Source organism: Myotis nattereri (genome assembly GCF_964212035.1).
Source record: "Myotis nattereri genome assembly, chromosome: 8".
Classification (NCBI taxonomy): Eukaryota; Metazoa; Chordata; class Mammalia; order Chiroptera; family Vespertilionidae; genus Myotis; species Myotis nattereri.
This window is the reverse complement of record NC_138083.1, coordinates 13,730,861-13,758,002: the sequence shown is the minus strand read 5'-3', so window position 1 is coordinate 13,758,002 and position 27,142 is coordinate 13,730,861. Positions and strand designations below refer to the sequence as shown.

Sequence of the window (27,142 nt, the reverse complement as noted above, 5' to 3'; positions counted from 1 at the left end):
GGCGAGGTGACGCCGGCCGCCGGGGTGGGAGAGCTGAGCGGCACCCTCTGTCACCCCTCCGCCCCCCTCCGCGGGAACGTCACCTCCCTCTGCGGGTGGGACAGAGGGGCCCTTGCAGGGTAAGCGGGGGACCTGGGGTGGGTGCGGGCTGGCGGGGCTGCGGGGCTGCGGGGAGCTGGCAGCACATGGGCCTCGGGGCGGGCGCGCCGGTGCGCTGCGCCCTGGAGCGGGGGCGGAGGGTGGAGGGCCGGGGGCCTCCGGGTGCAGAACCACGCGCCTGGCCACAGGGTCTCCAGCGGCAGCGCCGGGAGGTGGCCTGGGAGTCCCTCGCGCACGGGTCTGCCCTCCTGCTGCCCTCCTGCCCCAGCTGCCGCGGTTCTCCCTGGACTCTGAACTTCGGGGGCCCCTGAGGGGCGCAGTCAGTTCTGGCAACCCTGCCGCATTCATTCATTCATTCAGCCAGCGTTTGCTGTCCCTCCTCCCAGCCCTGTGCAGGTGCAGCACCCCGTGGGCTTCTGGTAGTGGATACAGCACATGGAAAGGTATTTGTTTAATGGGTAGACACATTTAAATTAGGGGAAGGACAGGCAGGCCCCCTCCCTCCTGGGCCTCACAGCCCAGCTGCTAACCCAGGGAACCCGTGAGGTTCTGCCATTCATACAATACTGAGGGTGTGAGGACAAGGACCTCTGACGTTGGAGGAGTGACCAGATGAGCTTATGAACTGGTGAGAGTGGTTCTGCCTGAGCTGACCCGTGAGCCAAGAGCACACCAGGCTGTGGGAGGAAGAGGCCCAGAGCTGGACAGAGCTGGACACCAGGCTGGACTCTGTTCAGTGGAGAGCAGTGAGCAGCCAGGAGAGTGCAGACGAGGAGGGAGAGATGGGCAGGGGACCTTGGAAGGATGGGTGAGTTTTAATTTAAGTGCTGCTAGAAGCCACAGCATGGTTTTAACCCTTTGAGTGCCAACCAATATCCTCGGAACTATGCTAAAATTGCCAAGGCATTTTTGCTGATTTTACAGCAGTTTAGGAAAAAAATTATGAATCGCAAGTAAATGAAGTTACATATTCAATATCTTCCACAAAATCGTCATCTTCACAGCTAGAATTGACATATTTAGCAATATCATCATCATTAATAAAAGCAGACTTAGAACTGGACACTGCAGGAGGAGCGCGATAGCGCTCCCGGCACTTTTGGTGAAAGACAGGAGGGGCACGATCTTGCACTCCCCAGCACTCTAGGGGTTAAGGGTTGTAGAGAAGCCAGAATAGCTCTGTAGATTATTGTGGACACAGCCCCGCATTCTGGGTGTCGGCCCAAAGGAACCAGCCACCCGGAAGTAACCTAGGCCGTTCCAGTGTCCCCCAGGAACCCACACATCCTCCACCCTCGGGACACATCCTGTTGGCATTGCCATGGCATGAACAAGGTTCATGAAAAGTCTAGCGAGCGTAATGATACAAGTCCAGAAAGTGGTTTTTGCTCTCCCCCACTTCTGCCCTCGGAAGTGTCATTTGGCTAACATGGTGTGTGTCCATCTCCCTCCGTGAGCCTTACGTGAAGAACCAGAGAAGTGGACAGTCCAGTAAAGAGATCTGGAAGCGCCTCCCGCCCACTGTGTCCTATGAAAAGGAAACAACAGGTGGTATTGACGGGGCTGATTCATGTACAGTTTTTTTTTTTTTTTTGCAGAAAAGGGGAGACACATCCCTTTTAAACCTACCAGGAGAATAAGTAGTGGTTTCCTAGCATACTCTGATGTTGGATATGTTTTCAGTATACGTGGCAGTCATTTGCGCATGTGGCTGTTTTGTCTACTTTAATAAAACCTTGAAGGAACTGGCCAACAGATTAGGTGGCCACCATCCAAATCAGATGGACTTTATATTTCTAAGAGCCCATCTGCTGTCCCCAGAAACCTAGCCAGGCATGGGGCAGGCACCTCTGCTCCACACCCAGATTTTCCTCTCTGACCCCAGCCTGCCCTGACAGAGGGTGGCCCACAGCGGGAGCCAGCTCGGAGCAAGGTTCGCTGTCAGAGCTTTCTGTTTGCTTTTGTGCACCAGACACCTTGCCCCATCCGCCGGCCGGCTCCATGTTCCTTACTGCCTTACTTTCTAAACTCCCCTTCACAGAACAAAACTAAAGTTAAATTGTTTTCCTCGGTGCACCTCTGGGGAGGCCTGATCCACACATTTGCACTGCAGTACTGGTGGTAGCCATGGAAGTGCGATTGGCCTCTCCTGCAGGTGTCTTGGCTCCGGACAAATACCTTAGCCCAGTGAAATGAAATTGGCTTTTGGGTTTGGCTTCAGGGGCTTGCAGGTGCCCATGGGCCAGGCTGTTCCTGGCTCTTTGTTCCTACAACATTCTATTTGGACTCTGTTTGCGTCACCCTGAACTTATGGTGTGTAACTTAATTGATTACTATGTGTATGTGATTTCATGTGTGTTTTTTTGGTGTCTAAAGTAGTCTTGTATTAATAGGGAAAGGGAAGTGATGAAGCACATTTTATTAGAAGCCAGGAAATTTTGTGTGTGCCTCATCATGTGTTAACCTGTGATCCCAGGTTATGTTGTGTGAGATAAGTGCCCGCCTTGTAGGCCTCTGATAATAAGACGGAGCATATGTAAAGGTGTTTTTTTTTTAACAGGTAGACAACTTTAATTAAGAGCAACCTTTTCCTCGAAAGGTATCACTTGTTCATCTGATCATGTAGAACCTAGTTCTTAGACTAACATAGAACCTGATAAAACTTGTTTTTGTAAATGGATTTTACAAAACACTTTCACATTTGTATGGGATTGCTTTTGTGCCCTCACTGTTCATCCTTGGAAATAGCTGCTTTAGAACTTTTTCTATAAATATTTTTTTTAATGATCATTTAGCAATGGGAACTTCAGGTTATATAACAAAAGGAGGCCTATGAGAGGGCATTCCCCAGGTTGTGTTTCAGCCTCTACTCATGCCTGGGTCTTCTCTATTGCTGACTTCTTCACTCCTGAGCGCAGCTAAGATCCCCTTAATGCAGATAACTCCCCAGGCCCAACCCCAATCCTGTCATCTCTCGCAGAGCAGTTCCATATCTGACTGATGTCCTGCTGTCATTTCAAACTCAGCATGTAAAAAACCTGGTCACTTCTGTGTCCCGGTAACAGCCCCCTCCTAAATGGCCTACTACAGATGGTGGCTATCACTCAGGTCCTAGAGCATCTTCTGTCCCTCCATCTTTCCCTGACTGCCTGTTCTGTCCCCGTGAATTGCTAAGCTGTCAACTAGCCTCCTTTACCAGCAAGTGTTGGCTGAGCAGCTGCTGGACTCTGGCCTTGTGCCAGAGTTGGAGATCCAGGATGAAGAGCTACAGGGGTGCTGTCCAACCAGAAGGAAGAGAGGCACTCCACCTACAACTTACCCAGGAAGGGGAAGTATGCAGAGCACCAGGGAGCCCAAGGGAGGAGCCTCCGGCTGCCAGGGTTCAGAGTGGCAGTAAGCATTCTGAGTAGGTTTTGCAGAGGTGTGAGGAAAGAACCAAAGGAAGAGGATGCCATTGTGGAGAAAGGACCGAAGGAAAAAGATGCTAAAAGAAACAATATTTGAGGCAGGAAAAATCTCAAGACATGACCTGCTGCCTTTGTTGAGAGAGTAAAAGAGTTTGAATTTGATACAATAGGCAGGCCCAGCCCTCTTCCTTTTGCTCCCCTACCACTGCCTTTAGCCCTACATCACAGAACTCAGTTAGGTTACCAGTCTTGACTCAGAGCCATTAAAGAAATTTGTCCAGTTTGTCCAGGTTATCCAATTTATTGGCATCCAGTTGTTCATAGTACTCTCTTATAATCATTTTTATTCTATAAAATCAGTAGTAGTGATTTCTTTTTTATTTCTGATTTTAGTTATTTGAATCTTCTTTCCTTATTTCTTAGTCTAACTAAAATTTTGTGTTACTTTGGTCTTTGCCAAGAACCAGCTCTTGGGTTCAAGGAGTTCTCTATGTTTTTCCCATTCCCTATTTTATTTATCCTGCTCTAATTTTTGTTTTCCTCCTTCTAGCTTTGTGTTTAGTTTGTTCTTTATCTGGTTCCCTAAGGTGCAAAGTTAGGCTGTTGGTTTGAGATCTTTCTTCTCTCTTAATATAAGCAATTACAGCTATAAATTTCCCTGTTGGCACTGTATCTCATAAGGTTTGGTATATTGTGTTTTCATTTTCGCTTATCACAAGATAGTTTCTAAATTCTCTTCTGATTTCTTCTTTGACCCATTTGTTCTTTAAGAATGTGCTATTTAATTTCCACGTATTTAGGAATTTTCTAGTTTTTCTTCTGCTTTTGATTTCTAGTTGTGATCAGAAAAGATACTTTGTTTAATTTTTATCTTTTTTAACTTAAGATGTATTTTGTAGCTTAGCATCTTATTTATGCAGGAGAATGTACCATGTGTTCTTGAGATAAATGTGTATTCTTTTGTTGGGTAGAGTGCTCTGTATATGTCAGATCCAATTGGACTATAATTTTGTTCAAATCCTCTATTTTCTTGTTGATTGATTTTTTCTGTCCTTTCTTGAAAATGAGATATTGAAGTTTCCTACTATTATTATATAGTTGTTTATTTCTACTTTCAATTCTATGTTTGCTTCATATATGTAAGAGCTCTGTTGTATATGTTTATAACTATTTTATCTTCATGTTGAACTGGCCCTTTAATCATTATATAATGTTCATCTTTTATGACAGTTTTTGACTTAAAGTCTATTTTGTCTGATATGGTATAGCCATCACTACTCTCTTTTGACTACTATTTTCATGGAATCTTTTTCCATTTTACTTTTGTATTTTTGTTGTTGTTGTTTTTAAAAATCATTATTCCAGTTAGTGTGTCCTTAATTTCTGACTGGTCTTTTCTTATGCTATTGAAGTTCACTAAGTTCAGTGTTTTGAACTCTGCATCTAGTAGGTTGCTTGTCTCCATTTTGTTTAGCTCTTTTTCAGGAATTTTGTTCTGTTCTTTATTTGGGATGTGTTTCTTTGTCTCTTCATTTTGACAGCCTCCCTGTGTTTGTTTCTATATATTAGGTAGAGCTGCTGTGTCTCCCAGGTTTGGTAGAGTGGCCTAATGTAATACCAGTAGGTGTCCTATAGGGTCCAGTGGCACAGCCTCCCTGATCACCCAAGCTGGGCACTTGAAGTGCACACCCTCCCCCCCCCCCCATGGGATATGTACACCCTCCTCTTATAGTTGAGCCTTCATTGCTGTTGGCATGTCAATAGGAGGGACTACCCCCAGGCTGATCAGCTGAAAAGACTGGCTGCAACCACTGACCTCCAACCACTGTGGAGAATCAGCTGTGCAGGGGCCCACCCCGCAGAGCAGGACTTACTTCAGCAGGCCTCTACTGCCCACATAGTCTGCCCCTTGAGTGTGTCACTTGTGGAGATGGTTGGGTGGTGGTACTTAGAAGTGGTTTGAAGCTGTCCACTGGGTGTGCTGTCTCTCAGACCTCCCAGGAGGTGCAGGCCCAGGTCAGCCACCACCTGTGTTTTGCCTGCTCCTTGTGTTGGACTTGGAAGTGCCCAGGCGAGGCCAAGCTGTGAACCAAGGCTGGTTGCTGCTAATGCTGGGCCTGGGGCCATTTAGCAAGTGGTAGAGGGCACACTGGGACCAGATGCTGCTTGTTTAAGGGATTTTAGGAAAATCTGAAACTTGTGCCAAGACAGACCATTCACATGGAAACCACTGGAAATAGCTTGGGTGGGCCTGAAAGTTGGGTGGGGTGAGGAATCAGGGAATCACCAGGGCAGGGCAAACAGTGTAAGCCAGGTTGATGCAGTCTCAGATATGGCACCCACCTGCCTGTTCGGGGGGGCGGGGCGGGGGGCTCAGCTAAGGAACAGTGGCCTCTGCCATCACTTCTGCCTGGGAGAAAGCTACCTCCCACCCCACCAGCTCTCACCCTGATGCCTGACAGTTTTGTTCCTCCTCATATGTCTCTGGTGCCTTTCAAGCTGCTGCCCTAGTGCTGGAGCTCACAGAGAGTGAGTCCATGTAAGTCTGTGCATGGGCCTTTTAAGAGGAACTTCCTGGGACTCCAGCACGTCTCTGTCTCCCTCAGCTTTAGTCCCCCGCTGGTTTTTACAGCTAGAAGTTATGGAGACTTCTCTTCCTGGTACTGGAACCCTTGGTTTAGGGACCTGGAGTTTGATTTCTTTTTACAATTTGTATCTTCATGTTGATATTCTCATTTTGTTGTCATATATTGTTTTTCTAATATTTTTTTTATTTCTTTGGGTTTTCTTTACCTCTTTCAACATATTTAATGAGCTGTTTTAAAGTCTTTATCTAGTACATCCTATGCCTGTTTTTCCTCAGGGATGGTTTATACCAATTTCTTTAAGTGGGCCATGTTTTCCTATGTCTTTGTATGCCTTGTGATTTTTTTTTCTTTTTGAAAAATTCAGCATTTGAAAAATAGCCGATTTCCCGTCTTTGCTCTGTGCCATGAAAGACCTTCACTAATTAGCAGGATGTGTCTGAGCCATAAGGTCAGCGGGGGGGGGGGGGGGGGGGGGGGTGTTAAGCTGTTCTTAGAATTTTTTCTGAGCATGTATCTTCCCTGGGTTTCTGTGTGTGCTATTTTCAGTTCCCCCATATACATGGCTGCTTTTGTTGCTGGCAAAATGGATAGTTACTACAATTTTAAAACAAAAAGAGGCCATCAAGAGTGCTAATGTTGCTAAGAGTGTGAAAGAAACATGATCACAGGCAATTAAAGAGGTTAAAAAAAAAAACCTGTTGTTGATTTGGATAAAGGAAAAGCAGTTAGCTGGTGATAGCATTTCGGAGGCGTGATAAATGAAAAAGCGAATATGCTGCATGCTGACTTCCTGAGAGACACCCCTAGTGTTAAAAGTGATTCATTCAGCCCTAACCGGTTTGGCTCAGTGGAGAGAGCATCGTGGGCCTGCAGACCGAAGGGTCCCAGGTTCGATTCCAGTCAAGGACATGTACCTTGGTTGCAGGCACATCCCCAGTGGGAGATGTGCAGGAGGCAGCTGATCGAAGCTTCTCTCTCATCAATGTTTCTAACTCTCTATTCCTCTCCCTTCCCCTCTGTAAAAAATCAATAAAACATTTTTTTTTTAAAAAGTGATTCGTTCAAGGCTGGTAGGGGGTGGTTGGATAAATTTAAGAAAATAAGTGTTTGTTTATAGACTAAACAGTACTGTATTAGACATGTTATATGTAAGAAAGGTTAAAATAGAATCACTTGGGGGTCTGGAACGAATTCATTCAATTTACATTATTTCTAATGAGGGGAAACATTCCAGTTTTCGAACAAATCGCTTCCCAAACAGCCTTCTGGAACGAATTAAGTTTGAGAACCAAGGTTCCACTGAGACACACTCAAGGTTGGCATGAAGGCCCCTGTAGGCTTGCCTCCTGCACTGATGGCCCTGGCCCCCACTTTTCCCATCCCCAGACAGTGCAGTCCCCCGCCCTCCAGCACTCTTACCCTCACCGTCCCTGGTTCCAGGGGACATTGCCTCCTTCCTCCCTTCTGCAGAGCCAGCATTCAAATCTGTGTGCTCTGTATCCTGTTCTGAGCACATTACACACCTCTGTGTCCTGAAACAGCAGCAAGAGGCAGCTTTCCCGAGAGCAGCTCCACACCTTACAGATGAGGAGACCAGCCCCATGCAAGGGGATAACTAGCCCATGGTCACACCCTGCTGCGGGCAGCCTACACCACGTTCTCCTTTCAACCTGGCACTTCCCTATTCCTTTCCCCTAGGAATTTCCATCCCTTTTACCGTAACTGGCCGAGAATGATGGACAGACAGTGGATTTTGCCTGAGGGCATGGGAGCCTTGAGAGGGAGGCACCTCACTGCCTGTCCTCGAGAGCGTCAGGTTCCCACGTGGTGCCTTGCACAAGAACAGAGGTGGGCAACCTTTTTGTGAGTGCATGCCAAAACCAGCAAAATCTCTGACTCAAAATTCTTCTGCGTGCCAACCCTAATTTTTTGAGAACATGTTGCGTCTACTTGATATCTCTTTTTTTAAAAATATATTTTATTGATTTTTTACAGAGAGGAAAGGAGAGGGATAGAGAGTTAGAAACATTGGTGAGAGAGAAACATCGATCAGCTGCCTCCTGCACACTCCCTAGTGGGTATGTGCGCGCAACCAAGGTACATGTCCTTGACTGGAATCGAACCTGGGACCCTTGAGTCTGCAGGCCAATGCTCTATCCACTGAGCCAAACCGGTTAGGGCTACTTGATATCTCTTAAGGTGTACATATGTGAAGATCCTTGAAGAAATAATAAAATTCATTCGAGCGACAAAAATACAGTATATGATGATGAAAAATACATTTATTTTTTAATGTATACATGTTATGTAAAATTATTTATCTAAGATGCACCTACACTGAATTTATCTGAAAAATAAAAAAAAATCAATATTAAGAAAAAAATTGTAAATGGAAGATTATAAGAGAGGGTTTCACGTGCCAGCAAAAGTTACTGGCGTGCCATGTTTGGCACGCGTGCCAGGGGTTGCCCACCCCTGCACTAGAAGCTGCTAATGAAACTTGAACACGTGCCTTATTTGGGGTGCATTGAATCAAAGTTAATGGTGCTGAATTAGTTTATTTCGCTACCCAGGTAGAACTTCCATAGCCTTTGAAAGCGCACAGGCATGATTTCCTCCTTGGCAGGAATATGCTACATGAATAAAAAGATGTATGTGTTGTGAGTTTTCCAGGGAAACAAAAACGAGCATATTCCCTATTTTGTCTGGGGCTCTCAGTTCCCAAAGGACAAGATTTTAACCCTTTTGAAAAGTAAATTACTGTGTGGGAGAAAAAGTGGAAGAACGAATTGGATACATGTTCCTGTTACCTTGAAAGGTTTTGGGACATCATTTATACATGACTTTTTAAAATAGAATGAAGCAGCCAACTTGGAGGAGGCAGCCAATCAATGATTCCCTCTCATCATTGATGTTTCTATTTCTCTCTGCCTCTCCCTTCCTCTCTGAAATCAATAAAAATATATTTAAAAAAATAAAATATAATGAGTCCCAAAGCTATTTGTCTGGAACAGCACTTAGAGCAGCAGCTCTCAACTTGTGGGTCGCCAACCTGTGGGTCGCGACCCCTTTGGGGGTCGAACGACCCTTTCAAAAGGGTCGCCTAAGACCATCGGAAAACACATATATAATTACATATTGTTTTTGTGATTAATCACTATGCTTTAATTATGTTCAATTTGTAACAATGAAAATACATCCTGCATATCAGATATTTACATTACGATTCATAACAGTAGCAAAATTACAGTTATGAAGTAGCAAGGAAAATAATTTTATGGTTGGGGGGTCACCACAACATGAGGAACTGTATGAAAGGGTCGCGGCATTAGGAAGATTGAGAACCACTGACTTAGAGGGAAGCATGCTCAGGCTGTGGGCCTGTGCCCCAGGTCAGCGCCTGCAGGACCTACAACCTTGGACAACTCACCTAGTCTTATAAACCTCAGCTCCTCTTCTGTAAAACAGGGATCACACCTTCCAGAACCATTTTGAGAATCAAGTGGAGCTTCTGATTCCCAGGAGAAAACGCAGCCCAGGTTTTGGTTCCATGTTTTGTCCCCGAGCACAGGGATTTCCGACTTGTCCTGGAAGTTCGCAGCCTGATGTGTTTTTCCTGCCTCTCCCGTTCTGCCAGCACACAGTCCTCACAGACAAGGAAATGAGAAAAATACCAAATAATGGGAACCTGAAGATGATGAAGGTGGCGTACCCGCTGGGCCTGTTCGTGTGCCTGTTCATCTACATCGCCTACATCAAGTGGCACTGGGTCTTCGCCACCCAGGCCTTCTTCAGCATCACGGAGGCAGCCTCGGGGGCCCACCGGGGCCACCAGACTCGGGATGCCCCGGGGACGACTGCACGTGGTCACAAGGTCTTCTATGGCATCATGTTTGACGCGGGAAGCACTGGGACCCGAGTGCATATCTTTCAACTCACCTGGCAGCCTGGAGGTATCCCGCCCAGCAGAAAGCCCTGCTGCGTGCTGCTTTTTCTCCTCTCCCAGCTGAGCTCTTGGGGTCACGCCCCTCCACCCCCCTGCCTAAAGACAGTGGTTTCTCAGGGTATGGGTTAGACTCCCTGTCTTAGACTCACCTGGGAGCTTGTCAAAAAGGCAGTGTCCCAGTGATGCTGACTCAGAGTATGGGTTGGCACCCAGGAATCTACATTTCCCAGGAGTCCCAGAGTATTCTTACTTGTACTAGCATCTGATTACCAGCTAAGGGCAACTGAGATCCCAGAGGGTGTTTGCAGTTTGAAAAACTAGTCCCCTCCCAGCATGCACAGGCAGGTCAAGTGGCTGGGACCATGACTTAGGCCAGACATTGTATTCGTGAATTTAAGTCAGGAAATAACCCCAGATTCAGGCCAGTGGAGCTAGGAGTCTAGGACAGTCAGATAATTGGAAAAACCCAGAACCCAGCCCAACACAGAGCTGCCAGTGGGGCCATGGCCTCGGCAGTGAGAGTGGAGCTGGAGCCAGAGCCTGTAAATTTTGCTTCCCAAAGGCGGGGCTTAGGCATGACCACTCACCTGCTTCTCCTATAGGGAGACCCCACCACGCCCAGCCCCCACCCTGTTCCTCCTCCCTTTGACCTCCATTCCCAGCACCTCTCTGTGCCCATTGGCTCTGAGGATTGCCTCTCCAGCCTGTAGCCAGTGTTTTCTGCTGACTATTCAGCAGGCGCACTGGCCAAGCCTGGGTCCTCTCCTCTCTACTCTGCTTCTTTGCTCACTTTCAATGCCTTTTGAGTCGATGCCATTTTGTGCATTTAACTGAGCAGGTGATGCAGACACCCTGAGTAGCCCTCCAAAGCCATCATGGATACTTTATTTACTTTTCATCTGCTTTGTTTCTAAACTTCTTGCAAGTTAAATATATATTTATGTGCTGGTCCTCTCTACCTCCAAAAATGGTTTTGGAGCTGAGTTTAAGACTACACATGTCCACATGGAATCCGTTAATAGCGACATTCCATTATTTAATCCTTACAAAAGTTTTGTTTCTGATTTTTCCTCCTGGGTTTCCGTGTCCGAATTTAGACCAGCATCCCTTGGCCACTGTGTGCTCTGAATGCTCACCCTGCTGTGTGCACAGGAGCCCAGCCTCCTAAATATTTAAAACACTCAATTTTTAAAACAGAAGAAAGCAGATATTTTTAGAATCCCATAATGCATCCACCCCAGAATCGAGGAAATGACTTTCATTTTTGCAGTTTGAAAAACTGCAAAATCATCTGCCCTGCCCCTCTATTTATTGAATCAACAAGAATTAACCTTAAATGGAGTTTTTTGTATGCAAATTATACCTGAATAAAGTTATTTTTTATTTTAAAGGTAAAGTTCTGGTCAAAGCGTTAGGTATAATATTCATCTTGTTTAGCCAAACTAGTGTCAGAATTTAGATGAGAATCATGGACAGGGCTCCTGTCCCTCTGGCACCTATCTGTTTTCAGATTGGCCTTTAAAAGTGTGGCTAATCCCAGTCGTATAGATTTATATATTTGTAAATTCATATTTCTATACATTCATAGCTGTACCTTTTTTAAAAAATGTTTTTTCCTCAGAGACTCCCACCTTGACCCATGAAACCTTCAAAGCACTGCAGCCAGGTCTTTCTGCTTATGCTGACGACGTTGAAAAGGTAGCCGTTTTCTCTCGTCTGTTTGTTCATCACATTTGTCTTCTAACTGTGATTTGTTAAAGCCAGCTTTCCTCCCCGAGCGCAGTCGGCCATCTTCACAAAATAGCATCTCTGATGGTGCTGTCCGGGGACATTTCATATGTTTCGTCTGGTCAGAAAAATGGAGGAAACTGGTATAATGCATAAGAGCCCGCACCTCCCACTCTCCCACATACACCCTGGCCCTCCCAGGCACTTCCTACGACCAGCACACAGGCCACCAGAGGTCTGGATGCATTTCAAAAGCACAAATGCTACAAACTTACAAAAAGCATTCTTTGAAAACTTACTATTTTCATTGTTTTAGTTCTCTGATTGAAGATGACAAACATTGACTAAAACCAAAGGTTAAAGATGTATTATGCAAAGTCCACAAAACAAATAAGTATAAAAGAAATTAAAGCTGTCAATGATTTTTGTAAGCTTGTAGCATTTATGCTTCTAAAGTCCTTAAAACTGGCAACTGCAGTAATACAGGACACTTGTCTTTTCACGAAGGCTCTCGTGAAACTAGTCACCAGTAGAGCTGTGAGTTCCTTTTTTGGTTCAAGCATGTCTCAGATCAAAAGCTAATATGTCATTCTTGTCCACAGATGGTTCCTGATCTCTGACAGTGAAGTCATAGCCTTGCTTTCCTATAGTTTGGTTAAAAAAAAAAAATCAAAATTAGTGATTCTAGCGTGAACATAGGTCAAACCTGATTACATTAGATATCTAGCGTAAGCTCCGGGCTTTTAAACCCTTACTTATTTCAGTAGGCAACACCCATTCGAGTGGGAGAAGCTTCCCAGTGTCCTTGGTTTCCTGCATATCCTTCAAGAGCACATTTATGGCCGAAACCGGTTTGGCTCAGTGGATAGAGCATCAGCCTGCGGACTGAAAGGTCCCAGGTTCGATTCTGGTCAAGGGCATGTACCTTGGTTGCGGGCGCATCCCCGGTGGGGAGTGTGCAGGAGGCAGCTGGTCGATGTTTCTCTCTCATCGATGTTTCTAACTATCTCTCTCCCTTCCTCTCTGTAAAAACTCAATAAAATATATTTAAAAAAAAAAAAGAGCACATTTATGTGGATAATAGCAAATACATCGGTATTCTCCCCTCCTTTTTCTTTAACATATGCAGTGGAGTGGCACTCCCATTGCTGTGCACTTGGCTTTTGTCTTTAAACAATATCACTTGGAGATCGTTTGCCCTCTCAGTATGGGAAGAGCTGCTCTGGTTTTTCTGGCTGAATGGTATTGCAGTTATGTGCGCACATTGAATTTACAGAACCAGTCCCGCCTGAAGGACATTTTGATAATGGCCAGTCTTCTGATCTTAACAGTATAAGAAGGGCTGCTGTTTGTCACATTCTATACACTTCATTACCCACATGTGCAAAGAGCTCTCTCTAATGAATTCTTAGAGTGGGGCCTCTTAGTAAAAAGGGTGTATTTTTCCCTTGCACACACCTTGCCAAATTGCCCGCATGGCATTGTGCCTGTTGACATGCCAGCAATGTTTTACCAAAGTCTTTCCCCGACCCGTCCCCGCAGACACAGGGCCTTATCCAGTATTTGGATCAAGCATTCCCGCAGGTGAAAATGACCCCTCGGTGTAATTATTCATGGGTTTTAGCACTCTGAGCGACCCCAGAATTTGCTCGTGATGTCCAGGGGAGTCACACTCGTCTGAGGTCGCCGGGTGAGGGTTTTGGTGGCCCGGCGTGTAGAACAGGAGCCCCTTTCGTGTGCCTCGTCCCGTGACGTTCCGCCAAGGACATTTCTCTGTGCTTTCCTGGTCCTTGTGCCCCACACACCCGCCAGCACCACTTCAGTTGCTGTTTTAAGCTGATTTGGAAAATTTGAAACTATGTATTTATAAGTTAATAAAAACCAAAGGGTGAGGGAGCATCTGTGAGTGTACGCTCAGTGTTGACAGACCCTGTTTTACCCGTTCACAGAGCACTCCGGGTATTCAGGAATTGCTGGATGTTGCTAAACAAGAAATTCCTTTTGATTTCTGGAAGGCCACCCCCTTGGTGCTCAAGGCTACCGCTGGCTTACGTCTGCTACCAGGAGAAAAGGCTCAGAATTTACTACAAAAGGTGATCTTGCCCATTTCCTTCGTGAGGGTGGCTTACAGTAACTGAAAGCATGAAACATGCAGCCAGTGTCCAAGTGGTCAGGCCGTGGGGTGCTTCGTGAAGCGAGAAACGCTGAATTGTTATTAGAGAGTGAATGACATTTGGCTTCCTCCTGACATTTAAAACTGCTGGTGTTTTCTAGCATAAACCTGTTTTTCTCATAAGAACAACTTTGCTTTAAAAATTCATTGTGCTTTTGAAGAGCTGTCACCCAAGAGCTTGGTGATTCATTCAAAGGCTGTGGGAACCAAGTTCCTAACATCTCGGCTCCAGCCTGTTGTTCTCATGGGAGCCAGTCCTGCTCCCAGGCCGAGACTCAGGTGTACCTTCTGCAGAGACCCTGAGCCTCTTCCTGGCTCTCACGTGGCCAGGCGTGTCCCCAGGCCCTGCACCACCCATGCAGGGGGCCCTGGAACCCCTCTTTAACAGATGCTTGGAGGTTGCTTTCATCACCCAAATCAGGAAAACTGTTCTGTGCAGAATGGTCCTCCCGGTCCTCTATACTATTTCTAAACCAGCTGCTGAACGATGGGTGGTTGCACATCCGTCCAGATCACTTTTAAAATTATGCACTCAAGTAGGATTATGGGACACCACTGCATTTGGGGTGTACCAGATGTATTTAAGTTCCTGTGTGTCAATACTTGATTAAAAAAAAAAATGGATAAGGAAACACCTCAAATGGAACTGCTCACTGCCTTTGCCTCCCCTCTCCCAGCTCATCTCGAAGCCATACGGGGTCCCAGGTCTGAGCTCTGCCTTAGAGGGCTTCCTGCCCCTTCATCCCCCGTCCTAAAGCAAGGCAGCATTTTGGGGCCCAGCAGAGTCAGTGCACCCCAGAGCCTTCCAGACCAGAGTGCCTTAGGGCAGGCTCTCCCCGGCAGCATCTGCTTCAGCACAGGGATGTCCAGGGCAGCACCTGCGTCCCTAGCCCAGGGAGTAGATTAACAAGGAAAGCGCTGGCAGAGCATCATAAAAGCTGAATACAAAACCTGAGCTTTGCTACTTCGCAGCAGCAGCTGACACCTCTGGTGTTTTGAGACACCCTGCTGGAAGATAGTCTGATTGGGACTGTGAATTTAGATTTTGGAGGATAAAGACGTGTCTCTCTTTACATCTAGGTGAAGGAAGTGTTTAAGGCGTCACCTTTCCTTGTAGGGGACGACTGCGTTTCCATCATGAACGGAACCGATGAAGGTAGAGTTGCCAGAGCGTTCTGTGCGAGGAGGCTCTCAGGGTGAGGCGGCCGTGCTCAGGGCCGCTGGGAGCACTCAGCTCTCTCGGGGTCAAACGCACGGATGGACAGGGCTGAGCGACCATCCCATTCCAGTTCGCAGTTTAACTGTCTCCGAGGGTCTTCTTGGAGCCAGTATTAGATTCTCACCTTGACTAGCACAGATGAAGTTTCTGAAAATAATCATTCTTTCCATTTTAAGAACGTTTAAAGAGAATGCCCATTACTACCATGTTTCCAGTGTTACTGTTGCATTGTTTATCCTAAGATACACTTAGTAAGGTTCCTCACCAGCCCCTGGCTTTAAATATGACTGTGAGAGTTTGTTTGTATGGGGAGGGAAAGGGGACGTTTGGTTCTCTTTTAGCCGCTTCCAAAAAGAGGAAGTTGAGAAAGGAGTGAGAGAGGTGACATTTGGCAGAGTATTCTAGTTTTTTAGGATGGTACCTCCTAAAACTGTCTGCCAGAAGCCACTGCATGGCATGACTCAATCTTCCCTCTGTCCCTGATCTGAAGGCGGAGGGTAGTGAGGAAGTGGTCAGTGTGCGCTCCTGAAGCCTGAAGGTAGCATCTGCGTCCGTATGTTGTCCACAGCACCTCGCGTGACTCAAATGCTCTTTGTGACTCTCTCGTAGGCATTTCAGCCTGGATCACCGTCAACTTCCTAACAGGTACGTCCCCTTCATCGTGGAGGCTAACAGTTCAGACCCCATTCTTGAGAGCAGGGGCCTCGTTTCTACTCTTTAAAATACCCGCTCCGGTTCAGAGTAGGTAGTTGGGATGGGTGGGGTGTCCGCCTGGCTTGGCAGGGGCAGCGTTGAGTTCACAGACTATGTGCCCAGGAAGGGGTGCTCTCCTCTCCCCAGTCCCAGTGGTTCCCCCAGCGCGCGCCACCCTCCTCCTGCAGCAGCAGCCGCCGGGCCCTGTCCTCTCATTTCTGGGAGGTCAGGAATAAAACTGGTCACTTCGAATGTTAAACATGATGTACATGCTAATCACCTCCTAACTGAATTCCTCGACAGCAGGTAGAACAGGGAGCAGAAACCTCTGTTTTTGGAACCAGGCAGCAAGGAGTTACTTTTCTGAGATTAATCAGTACCTGTGGAGTTTTGCCCCTTTGTAAAATGATGGAAAAGACCAGTGTGGCTGACACGTATATAGAAAAGAAAGCCGTTTCCTCGCCCCTTGGGGAAAGGAGAACCCTGTTAAGTGACACATCAGGAGCCTAGCCTCCGAGCTGGGGTGGGGAGAGGGGGGCATGGTTGGGGCCTGTAGGGGTACCGGGGAAGTCAGCGTCTCCGAGCAGGAGCAGCAGGTGTGGCCGGCCCAGCATCTCTGCCACAGCCAGTGGAGCCATTGTTATGTCTCTTAAACACGGTGCGTCTTTATGTGGAGAATTTCAAATAGCCGCCGCTGCTTCTGTTTTAGTTTCCACTGAAGGGCCTGGCTTCTCACCTCCCCTTCCTTTTCAGTACTCATCTGCTTACTAACATGACAGTGCTGGCTTGGTTTCTCCTCCTGTGCTCCAGGCAGTTTGAAATCCCCAGGAAGCAGCAGTGTGGGCATGCTGGATTTGGGCGGAGGGTCCACTCAGATCACCTTCCTTCCGAGAGTTGAGGTAACCAGCCCCTGCGGGGGTCCCACCCTCCCAGGCTCCCTCCCCGGGGAGGCCCGGAGACCTGGTGTCTCTGGGCCCAGGCCGTCAGGTCCTCTCCTGAGGGCCAGATCCATTCAGTTAACGCTGCTTGGTTTGATTTAACGCTCCCTGGAAAAAATGGAAAATGTGGGGGGTGATGGAGAATGTACTACCTGGAACCCCTTGGGCCAGAGAATGTGAAGTGGGCCCTCTCCTTCCCTCCCTGACAGTTCCCTCCTCCTCCACCATTTTTTATATTATTAGCTTTAGTTTTCAGCAGAAGAGCACTTATGAAATTTACTCATCATTGTCTTGGTTGGGCCATATTTGTCAGAATCAGTTAATGTTATTCATAAGAAGGAAAAACCTACTTTTCGGATGTTTCATTTTTATTCTTGCCCCAATGAAAAGCTTAATTTGGCTTAATGAACAGCTATTTGAATTGAATACATCTGTGAATATCCTTGTGCTTTGAAACGAGTTGAGGGAGTTGGGGACAGTTTTCTAGAAAGGCCAGCAGGAAGGGGAGTAACCCTCATGTTCTTCCCCAGGACACCCTTCGGACCTCCCCACCCGGTTACCTGACGTCACTGCAGATTTTTAATAGGACCTACAAGCTCTATTCCTACAGGTGTGTCTTCAGGAGTGAGGGTGGAGGGGGTGACCATCCAGGCACAGAGCTCAGCTGGAGCTGCTTGGCCTCCTCGTGCCTCCAACGCCTGACTATAGGGCAGTGATGGCGAACCTGTGACACGCGTGTCAGAGGTGACACACGAAATCATTTTTTTGGTTGATTTTTCTTTGTTAAATGGCATCTAAATATATAAAATAAATATCAAAAATATAAGTCTTTGTTTTACTATGGTTGCAAATATCAAAAAATGTCTATATGTGACACGGCACCAGAGTTAAGTTAGGGTTTTTCAAAATGCGGACACGCCGAGCTCAAAAGGTTCGCCATCACTGCTATAGGGTGACTGAAGTGTTCAGTCACAGACACAGACACGCCAGGTCCCGGGGACCCCCTGCTGTGGACCCACCTGGACCTTCTCCCTCCTGCTTTCTCCCTCCATTTTTCAGTTTTCCTACAGTAAAATGACATTTCTTCTTTTGTTCTTATTCTGCTCTGCTTTGGAGGAGATTTTGAAGAAGTGGGGAGGGCCCATGGATTGTGCAGGAATTTTCTGGATCATCTAGTGCACATGGCGCCTTTGGTAGATTCTTTCTGTAACACACACGTGCACGGTAAAGATCAGGGCTGTTGCGTTCACCAGCGTCCACAGCTCCCAGACAAGCTCCTGTCAAGTAATAGGCCTTCATGTGTTGAACTAATTAGCTGAACGCTCTAAACTCCGCAAACGGAGACTTCTAGAAGAAGCAGAAAAGCCACGGTTTCCTCCCTTTCCCACTTGTTTTGGATCCAGCCAGGTGAATGTATTAGAATCCGAGTAGGAGATGGCAGGCCAACCCTCACCCAGGATTTTCTTCCCACAGCTACCTGGGGCTCGGATTGATGTCGGCTCGGCTGGCGATTCTGGGCGGCACAGAGGGGAAGCCTGGTGAGTGGAATGCAGTCTTGAGAGCCCCCCTGGCCCAGCAGGCATGGGGAGTCCTGTGGGAGTGGAGCCCCTTCTCCTGCCCGTGCCTCCACTGACCCCTGGCCTGGCTTCCGGTCTGCCCTCCCTGCCGGTAGGACTCGGGGAGCCCAGAAGGGACGTGTGTAGAAGGATGTACCCCAGATCTTGTCAGGGGCACTCAGACAGGACGCAGGCTAGTGTGTTTTACCTGTGTACGTTCCAAGCTATTTTTCCAAAGAAAGAAATGCTAGTAAAGTCATCTCTGAGATGCTGAGCTGGGGGATTTTAGGATCCAAATAACAGTGGTCACTTATATTTGGGTCTGTTTTAAGGATTTGAAGAGAACCTTATTCTTCAGGACAGTGTGGGAGGGGCCCCAAGGAGGTGTGACGCGGGCTGCTGCAATGGGGCTGGGGACTTGTCCTCATTCACAGTGATTCTCGCCTGTGAGAACGTCCCTCTGTCTTCTCTTGCTTCATCATGAAGCATGGTCGTGGCTCTTCTTCCAGGCGTCGTGTTGGACTAAAGACGAAGTCTGTCTGGCCAGGTTATTAAGGTCACATTTACTCCCAGCTTTCCTGCCCCCCCACCCCCCATGGGTCTGGCGGAGGAGAAGCCTGTCATTGGCCAACAGTACATGTGAATTCTCTGAGATCTTAGGGGTCACTGTGTCCCAATATGGGCACAGGACACAGTTCCAAGGCCAGCATCTCCCTATCCACCCTGATGACATTTGCTGGAGGCCCAAAGGCCTTGACTCAGGCCTCGGGTCCCGACGTGTGCGTGTGAGCCCACTTGTGTTCTCAGCCACACCCCCGCCCTTGGCCCTGCCTCTCTGGGTCCCACCTCTCGCCGAGCCCCAGCCCAGCTCTTCTACCCTCTTTCAAGGACCTGGTTGTCTGACACGATGGGAATGTTCAACTGAAATTTTTCTTTTGGTACATCCTGTTTCCATTCATGTCTTTCAAATTCTGTTGTTTCACCTCGTGATGATAATCCCCTTTGTTGCAAACTAAAAGTACGTCCACGTCTCAGACACACCTGTGACCTTCACTCTGGGGCCAGAAAACACTAGCCAACAAGAAGAAGGCAAGCACCAGTTTGCCATCCTTGGCTGAAACAGAGCAGCTGGGAGGCCAAGTGGGTGTACTTCAGAGGATGAGTCTCCCTGTTGTGTTATCCATTGTTGCACAACAGGTCACCCACCAAACTGAGTGGTTGCACTCAATACATTGTATTGTATCTCATGAATCCACAGGCTTCGACTGGGTGACACCTGTACTGGAGTCCCTGGGGCCCCATGTGGTGGCATGTAGGGCGGCTGGGCTGCATGTCTGCCCCCGGCACTCCTCCATGTGGCCTCTGTCCCAGCAGAGCAGCCTGTGTTCTCCCTGGAGGCTCAGAGGAAAGAAGACTGCCTGAGTCACAGGACATCGTGTCCTGCACCTTCTGTTGGTGAAAGTGGACTCAGGCAGGGACAGGGACCCACTTCTCAGTGGGAGACCAGCACGCACATTCTCAAGGGGTGGCATTGCGGGGCCAGCCTTGGAGGCCAGCCACCACATTTCCTTGGCTAATTATGGGGCCCCAGCTTTGGGGGAGCAGCACAGACCTGTGGCAGGGTAGCAGTATCCTGGCCCTGCCTCAGCCATCCATAAATTGGGTAACAACTCCCCTTCTCTTAGGGTCCTGTGACAATCCACTGAGCAGCACCAGGCCTGTTGCCTGGAACCCCAAAGCCCCTCAGGGAATGTGAGCTGGGAGTGGCCATGTCTCCAGGGCAGCTGAGGCTCTGCTCCGGCCTCTCTGATAAAGGCTCTACCTCGCGCTGGCCTGGACACTCCCATGAGTCGGGTCTCTCCTGTACCCTCCATGCCTGTAGTCCTGCCCTAAAATATTCTGTCCCTTGGGCCTCCCCTCAGTGGAGTCATGTCTCAGCTCCATGCAGTGCCCTGGTCTTGCAGTGACAGTGTGCTTTTCTTCTCTTTTTATTTCAGTGGAGGCTGGAAAGGAGTTGGTCAGTCCCTGTCTGGCTCCCAGTTTCAAAGGGGAGTGGGAACATGCTGAAATAACGTACAGACTTTCCGGACAGAAGGCAGGTACTGTGTGGATTTACCCTTCATCGTGGGGGAGAAGGGTCAACGGTGCAGCCCGCCCCTTCCAAGGACCTCTGAGAGCAGGGAGACTGTCATCACACCTTTACAGACGAGCTTGCACTTGTCCTTGAAATGGAGGCGCCCTTTGAACCTCATCAGGACTCTGGGAGGCCCTTGCCGGCCCACTGGCATCCACCCGCTCCCCGCGGTCTCTGCCCAAGGCTTCTTGTCTGTTGCCAGGTGCTCTCTTCCAAGGGGCCAGCATCCCTAGGACAGTCAGCAAGCCCGTTTCTGAGCACAGAGAGCGATGGCTTCTCCTTCCCTCCCTCCTCCAGGACGGGAGGCTCACTCAGGCTGCAGGGTCCCCGAAGGCCTGCGACTGGGCCTTGCCAGCCTGGCCCTTCTCCCCCCGACATGGTCTCGGTTGCTCTGTGCACTGCAGTGTCATCTTAAGGAAGTATTGGAATGTTGTTCCCAGGCCGGACATGTGGTCCTGAGGCTTGTCTGCCTTTGGTGACAAGAGTTGTGTCTACTCTTCTGACACCAAATGTGTGGGTTTTCTACACCAACCAGTTCTCGAAACAATTGATTAAATCTTTGGCCGTTGGTGATAAGTCAGTCCCTAGTCCCTCGCCCCTCCCCAGATGTTGGGGTTGGGAAGTTCCAAACCTCATATCACATGGTAGGTTCCTCTGACAATCACCCCCCACCCTGTAGCCTGGGGACCCATCAAGAGTCACCTTATTAGCATAAACTCCGGTCTGCTTGAAAGGAGCTTATTATGAATGGTAGCTGTCCCTCCTCACTCCCCCCGCCCCGCCAATCACTCAGGATCTTACGAGGGATTTAGGAGCTCTGTATCAGAAACCAGGAACAAGACCAAATACATTTCTTAATATCCAGTGGGCGTGTGGGTCACTGTGACTCAGCCACTGTGCACATGCCATTTGTTGGCCCTGCTGCAGCTACTGGCACACAGTCAGTGCACAGCGCAGGCAAGGCTGTGCCCAGGAGGAGTGGGAGGGGTCAGGCAGCAAAACCCATGGGAAAGCGCTTTGAAGAAAAATAAAATAGGAGGAGGAGAGGGGGTGCCGAAGGAAAGATTGCTGTTTTAGATAAGATAACCAGGGGATACTTGAGAGCAGATAGGAAGAGATTCGGGGTGAGCCACCAGATCTAAAGCTGAGGGAACAGCGTGTGCAGAGGCCCTGGGGCAGCCGCTGTGTTTACAGAACCAGGAGGAGGTAGTGTGACTGGTCCGGTCTGAAGGGCAAGGGGTGGCCTGTGGGCCTGGAGAGGACTGAATGGGCTGCCCTTGGGGTTGGGTGGTGGGACAGGTTTTGGGAAAGGAAGAAGGGAAACTGGTCCTTAGCTCCCGGCCCGTGTTCTCCTTCCAAGCAAGGAGTTAGCGGCCAGCCTGTGAGCATGGCCAGCTGCCTGTGAGGTCTCCGTTTCCTCGTCTGTGACACAAGGAGAGTGCAGGCCTCACTCCACGGTGTCGGGTGAGACGGAGGAAGACGCTGCACGTTCAGAACTCAGCACGGGGCTGGCAGAGGGCGAGTGGAGGGTAAACTGCACATTGGGCTGTGCGGATGGCTGCATGGGGCCCAGCAGAGGCTGGTGTCCTGCAGTCAGTTTCCCTCCCTTGATCAGAGCCGTGGCCCTGAGAGGTGCTATTGACGGGTATGGTGCTAGCGTGTGCCGACCTGGGGTGGTGTCTGCAGGCTCCTGGTCCCACCTCCCCTTCCCGGTCAGACTCAGGTCGCTGGGAAAGGGGCTCAGGGACTGTGCTTGGGTACTGGGAGCCCACTGACGGCTGGCCCTGCTTTTGCTTTGCCCAGCAGTGAACCTCTACCAGCTGTGTGCCCGCAGAGTGTCCGAAGTCCTTCAGAATAAAGTGCACAGGACAGAAGAAGTGAAGGATGTGGATTTTTATGCTTTTTCCTACTATTATGACCTTGCAGCAAATGTTGGCCTCATAGGTAAGGGGGGCTGGGCCAGGAGCTCATCGGTGAGGTGTAGATCCTGGGCAGAGGGGCTCTGTCGGGGAGCAGCTGTGCTGCCAATCACCTCGGGGCAAGAGAAGTGGACTGACTGGGGAGGGCAGGGGTCTTGTCATCGAATAAGAGGGAATAAGCCCCCTTTAAATAAATAACTCAGTTCTTTGAGCCACTTAGTAGGTATGTTGTCGGTGCAGGAGCAGTCACTTCTGCTCTGAGGCAGGACTGGCTCACCTAACTCAGACCCACCCTCCTGCCTGGTTCCTGAGTCTGGCTGATGGAGCCCTTTGTGCCTCAGCCAGGCAGCCGTGTGTCTCTGGCTGGCCCCCAGGCTGCGCTGGGGGGAGGTCAGCCGATGCCACTGGTGACCCTGAGGAGCCTTTAGGCTCTCTCCGACTCCACACCCCAGAGTGCAGTCAGGACAGGCCATGACATGTGGAGTTTGCCAAGGGGTGGTGCTTAGACTGAGGGTGAAAGCTCTGGAGGGTTTGAAGCCACTTCATTGGGTGGTGACCAGAAATTTTGTTAATGAAATAATTGAGACATTCAGAATGCATTGCCTGTGATAAAGATAAGAGCATTAATGCAAATAAAAAGCTTCAGAAGACAGCAATGATGTCAGGTTCTGGCTCCCGGGATCCTGAGACCCTCAGCCGAGCCTTCACGCTCACGAAGCCACCCACTGTCAGGCCCCCTGTGGAAGGCAGCCAGGGGGGTAGGGGTCTTCTCTCTCACCTCACCCTTCTCTCAGACCCAGGTCCCTCTCTCTGGCACAGACAAGGGTCCCTGGGCTGCCCCCTGTAGCCAACCTAAGGCTGCTGGGTCTTAGGGATCCTGTGGGCTCCGTGGAGCTGGAGCAAGGGCACGTCGTGCACACTTCCTAACCGTGCTGCCAGCTGCGGGCGTTGCAGTGCCTGGGGTCCACCACACCCTGGCAGCCTGCTGGGCACCACCCAGCATCCCCTTGTCAGTCTGGGACTCCTCACCCTGACTGAAGGCTGTCCTTCCCCTGGGGTCCGACAGCGGCCCAGGTGACCCAGGAGATGCTGGGTGTTCGGAACAGCTCCTCTGGCTTCCTTGTGAGCTCACACGTGGCTCTGTTGGGACCCACCCTCAGTGTTGACGTTAGCTGACTTAGCCAACCCCCAGAAGTCAGGAGACTTCCTTTCCACACACTGAGTAGCTGCCTCAGGCCAGGCATAAGTGAGGTGCCTCTCTCCCCGGGAATGGCCAGAGGCCTGGGGCTGCCCATTTGTTCTAAGACCTAACAACCCGCCCCTCGCTTTTTTTATATAGAATTTTTTCACAAGAAGGAAACGGATGCCAGAACACCATTGCTGAGCTCAGGGCCATAGCGTTGGGGCACATTTCCAGTTTACTTAAAGTTAAAAAGTGGGGCCTAGTGGGCTTCCTCGGGCAGCCCCCGTAAGATCCCTGATGTGCTGACCGCCCCCATGTGGTCCCGCAGAGAACATCTGCCCACTCCAAGCCTGTCAGCACCCCAGAAAGCATGGTCAGTGTCGCGGGGCCACTGCCCTGCTTACAGCCAGGCTAGGCTGGCAGCCGGCCCTTCGGCACGTCCTGCACCCGCCTCCCCGGGGTCCCCAGGTGCCAGCCTCGGGCCTCAGCGGCCCTAAGACGCCTATGGTTCCGGCACAAACTGGACGCTTGGTCTTGTCCCCCAGATGCGGAGAAGGGAGGCAGCCTCGTGGTTGGAGACTTTGAGATTGCGGCCAAGTACGGTGAGTGGCTGCTGCACTTGCCCGGGTGGGAAGGGCTGGAGCTGGAGGCAGGGACGCTGCCCCATCTGAGATGCGGGCTGCGGTGCTTGTGACAGGCAGTGGCACCAGAACTCCTGGGGTGGGCTCCTGATTCTGGCAACCAGATGAGTGTTCAGAGGGGTGAGTACAGAGTTGAGAGTACACTTGGGTCACCATGCTGGGCCCAGACCAACGGTTCACCACCTCCCGTGTGGCCCCAGGCGGTGGGGAAGAGGGCCGCCCGTGTCCCCAGCCGTAAAAAATCCTTGTGAGGAATGGACTCCCTTGATCTTACTTTTCCTGACGCCTCTCGCTGTGGTTCAGGTTAACCCTAGGAGCGATTTCCCCTGAAAGTGTCCCAGTAAATTCAAAATTGTCACCAGAACTGGAAGAAGCCAGGGCCCCCGGAACAGCAGAGCCTGGCACATGAGGATGAAGAGCAGGCTGGCAGCCAGCCCTTCGGCGCGCCCTGCGCCTGCCTCCCAGGATCCCCAGGTGCCAGCCTCGGGCCTTAGTGGCCTTGAGACTCCGGTGGTGCCGGCACAAACTGGGCGCTTGGTCCTGTGCCCTTGGGGTGTCACAGGTGTTGGCCCTGCAGCCCTGAGCCGTCTCTTTCCTCGCCATCTCACGCCCCAGCCGAAAAGGATAGGAAGTGAAGGCTTATAAATGTTCTGTTCTTCGGTTGCCATTCCCAGTTGCATGTCGAAAGAGTTAACCTTTGTATGTTTCTCCAGAGAAAGTCCTTCCTCCCCAAAATGGCTCCTAAGCTTTCTTGTCATTTCCGGGTTTGTCTTGTGGACACTGGGTGTCCGTGACTCTTCAGTAGGCAAAGGTGCCCAGCAGAATGCTGGGAAGGCTGTGGGTGTGTTTGTCCATCGCCCTGGAGAACAAGAGTAGATTGTTCGGAGCGAGTTTTGCTGGTGTTTTCATTCCTCAGAAAGCCCAGGTCTGCGTCCGGGAGAGGTGTCCATGTCATGGGGGCAGAGATGTGGCCTCCCACCCATGACACCGGGACAGCGGCCCAGCCCCTGGCGAGTGGCTGGCCTCAGGCCCCGCCTCTTGGTGTGCTCTTGGCGGGTCGCGGTCCTGCTCCGAGCTGCAGGCTTGTTTAAATCAGCAGTGAGGACCGGGAGTCCACACAGAGCCTGGCGCAGAGTAGACACCTGGAGTGAGTGGAGTCGGGTCGGCATACACCTACCCCCACCCCCCGGGAACCTGACTGGGAACCGGCTCTCTCATCCCCAGTGTGCCGGACGGCGGAGACCCGCCCACAGAGCAACCCCTTCCTGTGCATGGATCTCACCTACATCAGCTTGCTGCTCCGAGAATTCGGCTTCCCGGGAAACAAAGTGCTGAAGGTAAGGGTTCGCCTCCTGCTCCCTGTCCCCCTCACAGCCTGAGGGGCCAGGACGCTGCCTCTTGCCTCCCACCCAAGCCATCCTGTCACCTGTGTGCATGGGCCCCTCTGCCCCTCCCTTTGTCTTCTCCAGCTGACTCGGAAAATCAACAACGTTGAGACCAGCTGGGCTCTGGGGGCCATTTTTCATTACATCGACTCCCTGAATGGACAGAAGAGTAGGGCCTCGTAGTGGCTGAGCTGCCTGCTGTCCTCAAGGTAGTGGCTCCGTCTCTGCAAGAACAGGCCCTTTGGAAACTCTGGACGTGTTGGGAGGAGGCCACAGCTCGGGCCGAGACCCTCCTCCCTGCAGCCCTGCAGCCCTGCAGCCCTGCCCCTGGAAGAGCCCAGGACTGGAACTCAGCCCAGGCCCAGCACTCCTCCTCCCTGCCTCAGCTCCAGGCGGGCAGCGAACAAGATGGGAAAAGAGCACCTGCCGAGGCCAGGTGACGTAGTCCCGCTGTCCCCACGCCCCCCATCTGTAGGGTTGGGTGGCTGTGACATCCACTCCTGGACTGGAGTCTTGTTTTGTGCCCCTGCCCCTGTCTACACCCACTTCCCCAAGGCGGACCTCCACCTTCTCCCAGAATCAGGGCGAGGTTTTGCAGGCTGCCCTGCTGCTCAGGGTGAGCCGAGTGAGAACGCCCGTGCCCTCTGGGACAGTGGGCCCGGCAAGGCTGTGAACTCTGCACTTGAACGTGTTTGCTCCTCCTTGGGTGTGGATGCGTGAAGTCATACAGAGAACTGTTCCTCAGTCTTTGGATGCCTCAAGGTTAACCGATGGAGTTGACACTGTGAACAGGAGGAGGGGCTGGGGGAAATACCTCTTCGTGGCCCTCCTGTGCCCCGGCTCTTCACGAAAGGCTGAATGTGAGCGTGAGCTGCTGTGAAATATTTATGGCTGTGCTGAGTGAGTGATGTCTCTGCCAGGCAGTGCTGAGTGCTTGTGAGGCCACTGTGTTCTGAGCCCCAGTGAACATACCGCTGCTGTGAACCGTGTGCAGCCAGGCAGTGTCAGGAGACAGGAGCTCCGGGGATCAGCCGGTGGATCAGCCCGGGGATCAGCCGACTGGGCTCAGCAGTCGCCAGAACTGCCCCCTGGAAACTGCCCTCTTGTGGCTCCTCCCCCTCAAGCTCCACAGGACGCTGGCTCCGCCCTCCAGGGTCTGCACTGCAGGCTCTGTCACGGGGAGACGTGAGGTGCGTGCTGTACGGTGTGGCCCCAGGTTTACAGTCGTTCTCGTGAATGTATCGTGCACAGCAGAAGCTGACCTCATGTGTTCCACTCAGAATAAAGGTTTACCCGTTACCAAAAGTTCCTGCTGCTCTGCGCTTCCTCTCAGTGAGGATCAGCCATGTCCATCCACCCAACACGGGCAGGAAGGACCAAAACCTCGCCCAAGTTGGGTGGTGGGTGGGGGCACAACTGAGTGCTGTCAGTTTACCTTGTGAGACCACAGCAGAAGGACACACAGAGGCCCCCACTGAGCCCTCCTGCCAGTTAGTGACTAGTCCTGGGAGGCCCAGGCTGTTCTGGGGTCTG

General features: G+C 50.4%; 1 protein-coding gene across 2 annotated transcripts; it reads left to right on the top strand.

Annotated features, from left to right (window-relative positions):
- Positions 1-26,910, top strand: ENTPD6 (ectonucleoside triphosphate diphosphohydrolase 6). Of its 2 annotated transcripts, none has more exons than XM_081097980.1 (14): positions 1-119; positions 9,732-10,047; positions 11,662-11,738; positions 13,718-13,861; positions 15,022-15,097; positions 15,770-15,805; positions 16,664-16,752; positions 17,322-17,401; positions 18,265-18,329; positions 20,345-20,446; positions 22,288-22,425; positions 24,129-24,185; positions 25,449-25,561; positions 25,694-26,910. In XM_081097980.1, exons 2-14 carry the CDS (start codon positions 9,756-9,758, stop codon positions 25,790-25,792), a joined length of 1,368 nt encoding a protein of 455 aa, XP_080954106.1. In that variant the 5' UTR covers positions 1-119; positions 9,732-9,755; the 3' UTR covers positions 25,793-26,910. The 2 variants fall into 2 exon arrangements, with proteins under 2 accessions (XP_080954106.1, XP_080954107.1); XM_081097981.1 differs by having other exon boundaries at positions 22,285-22,425.
- The last annotated feature ends 232 nt before the right edge of the window (positions 26,911-27,142 follow it).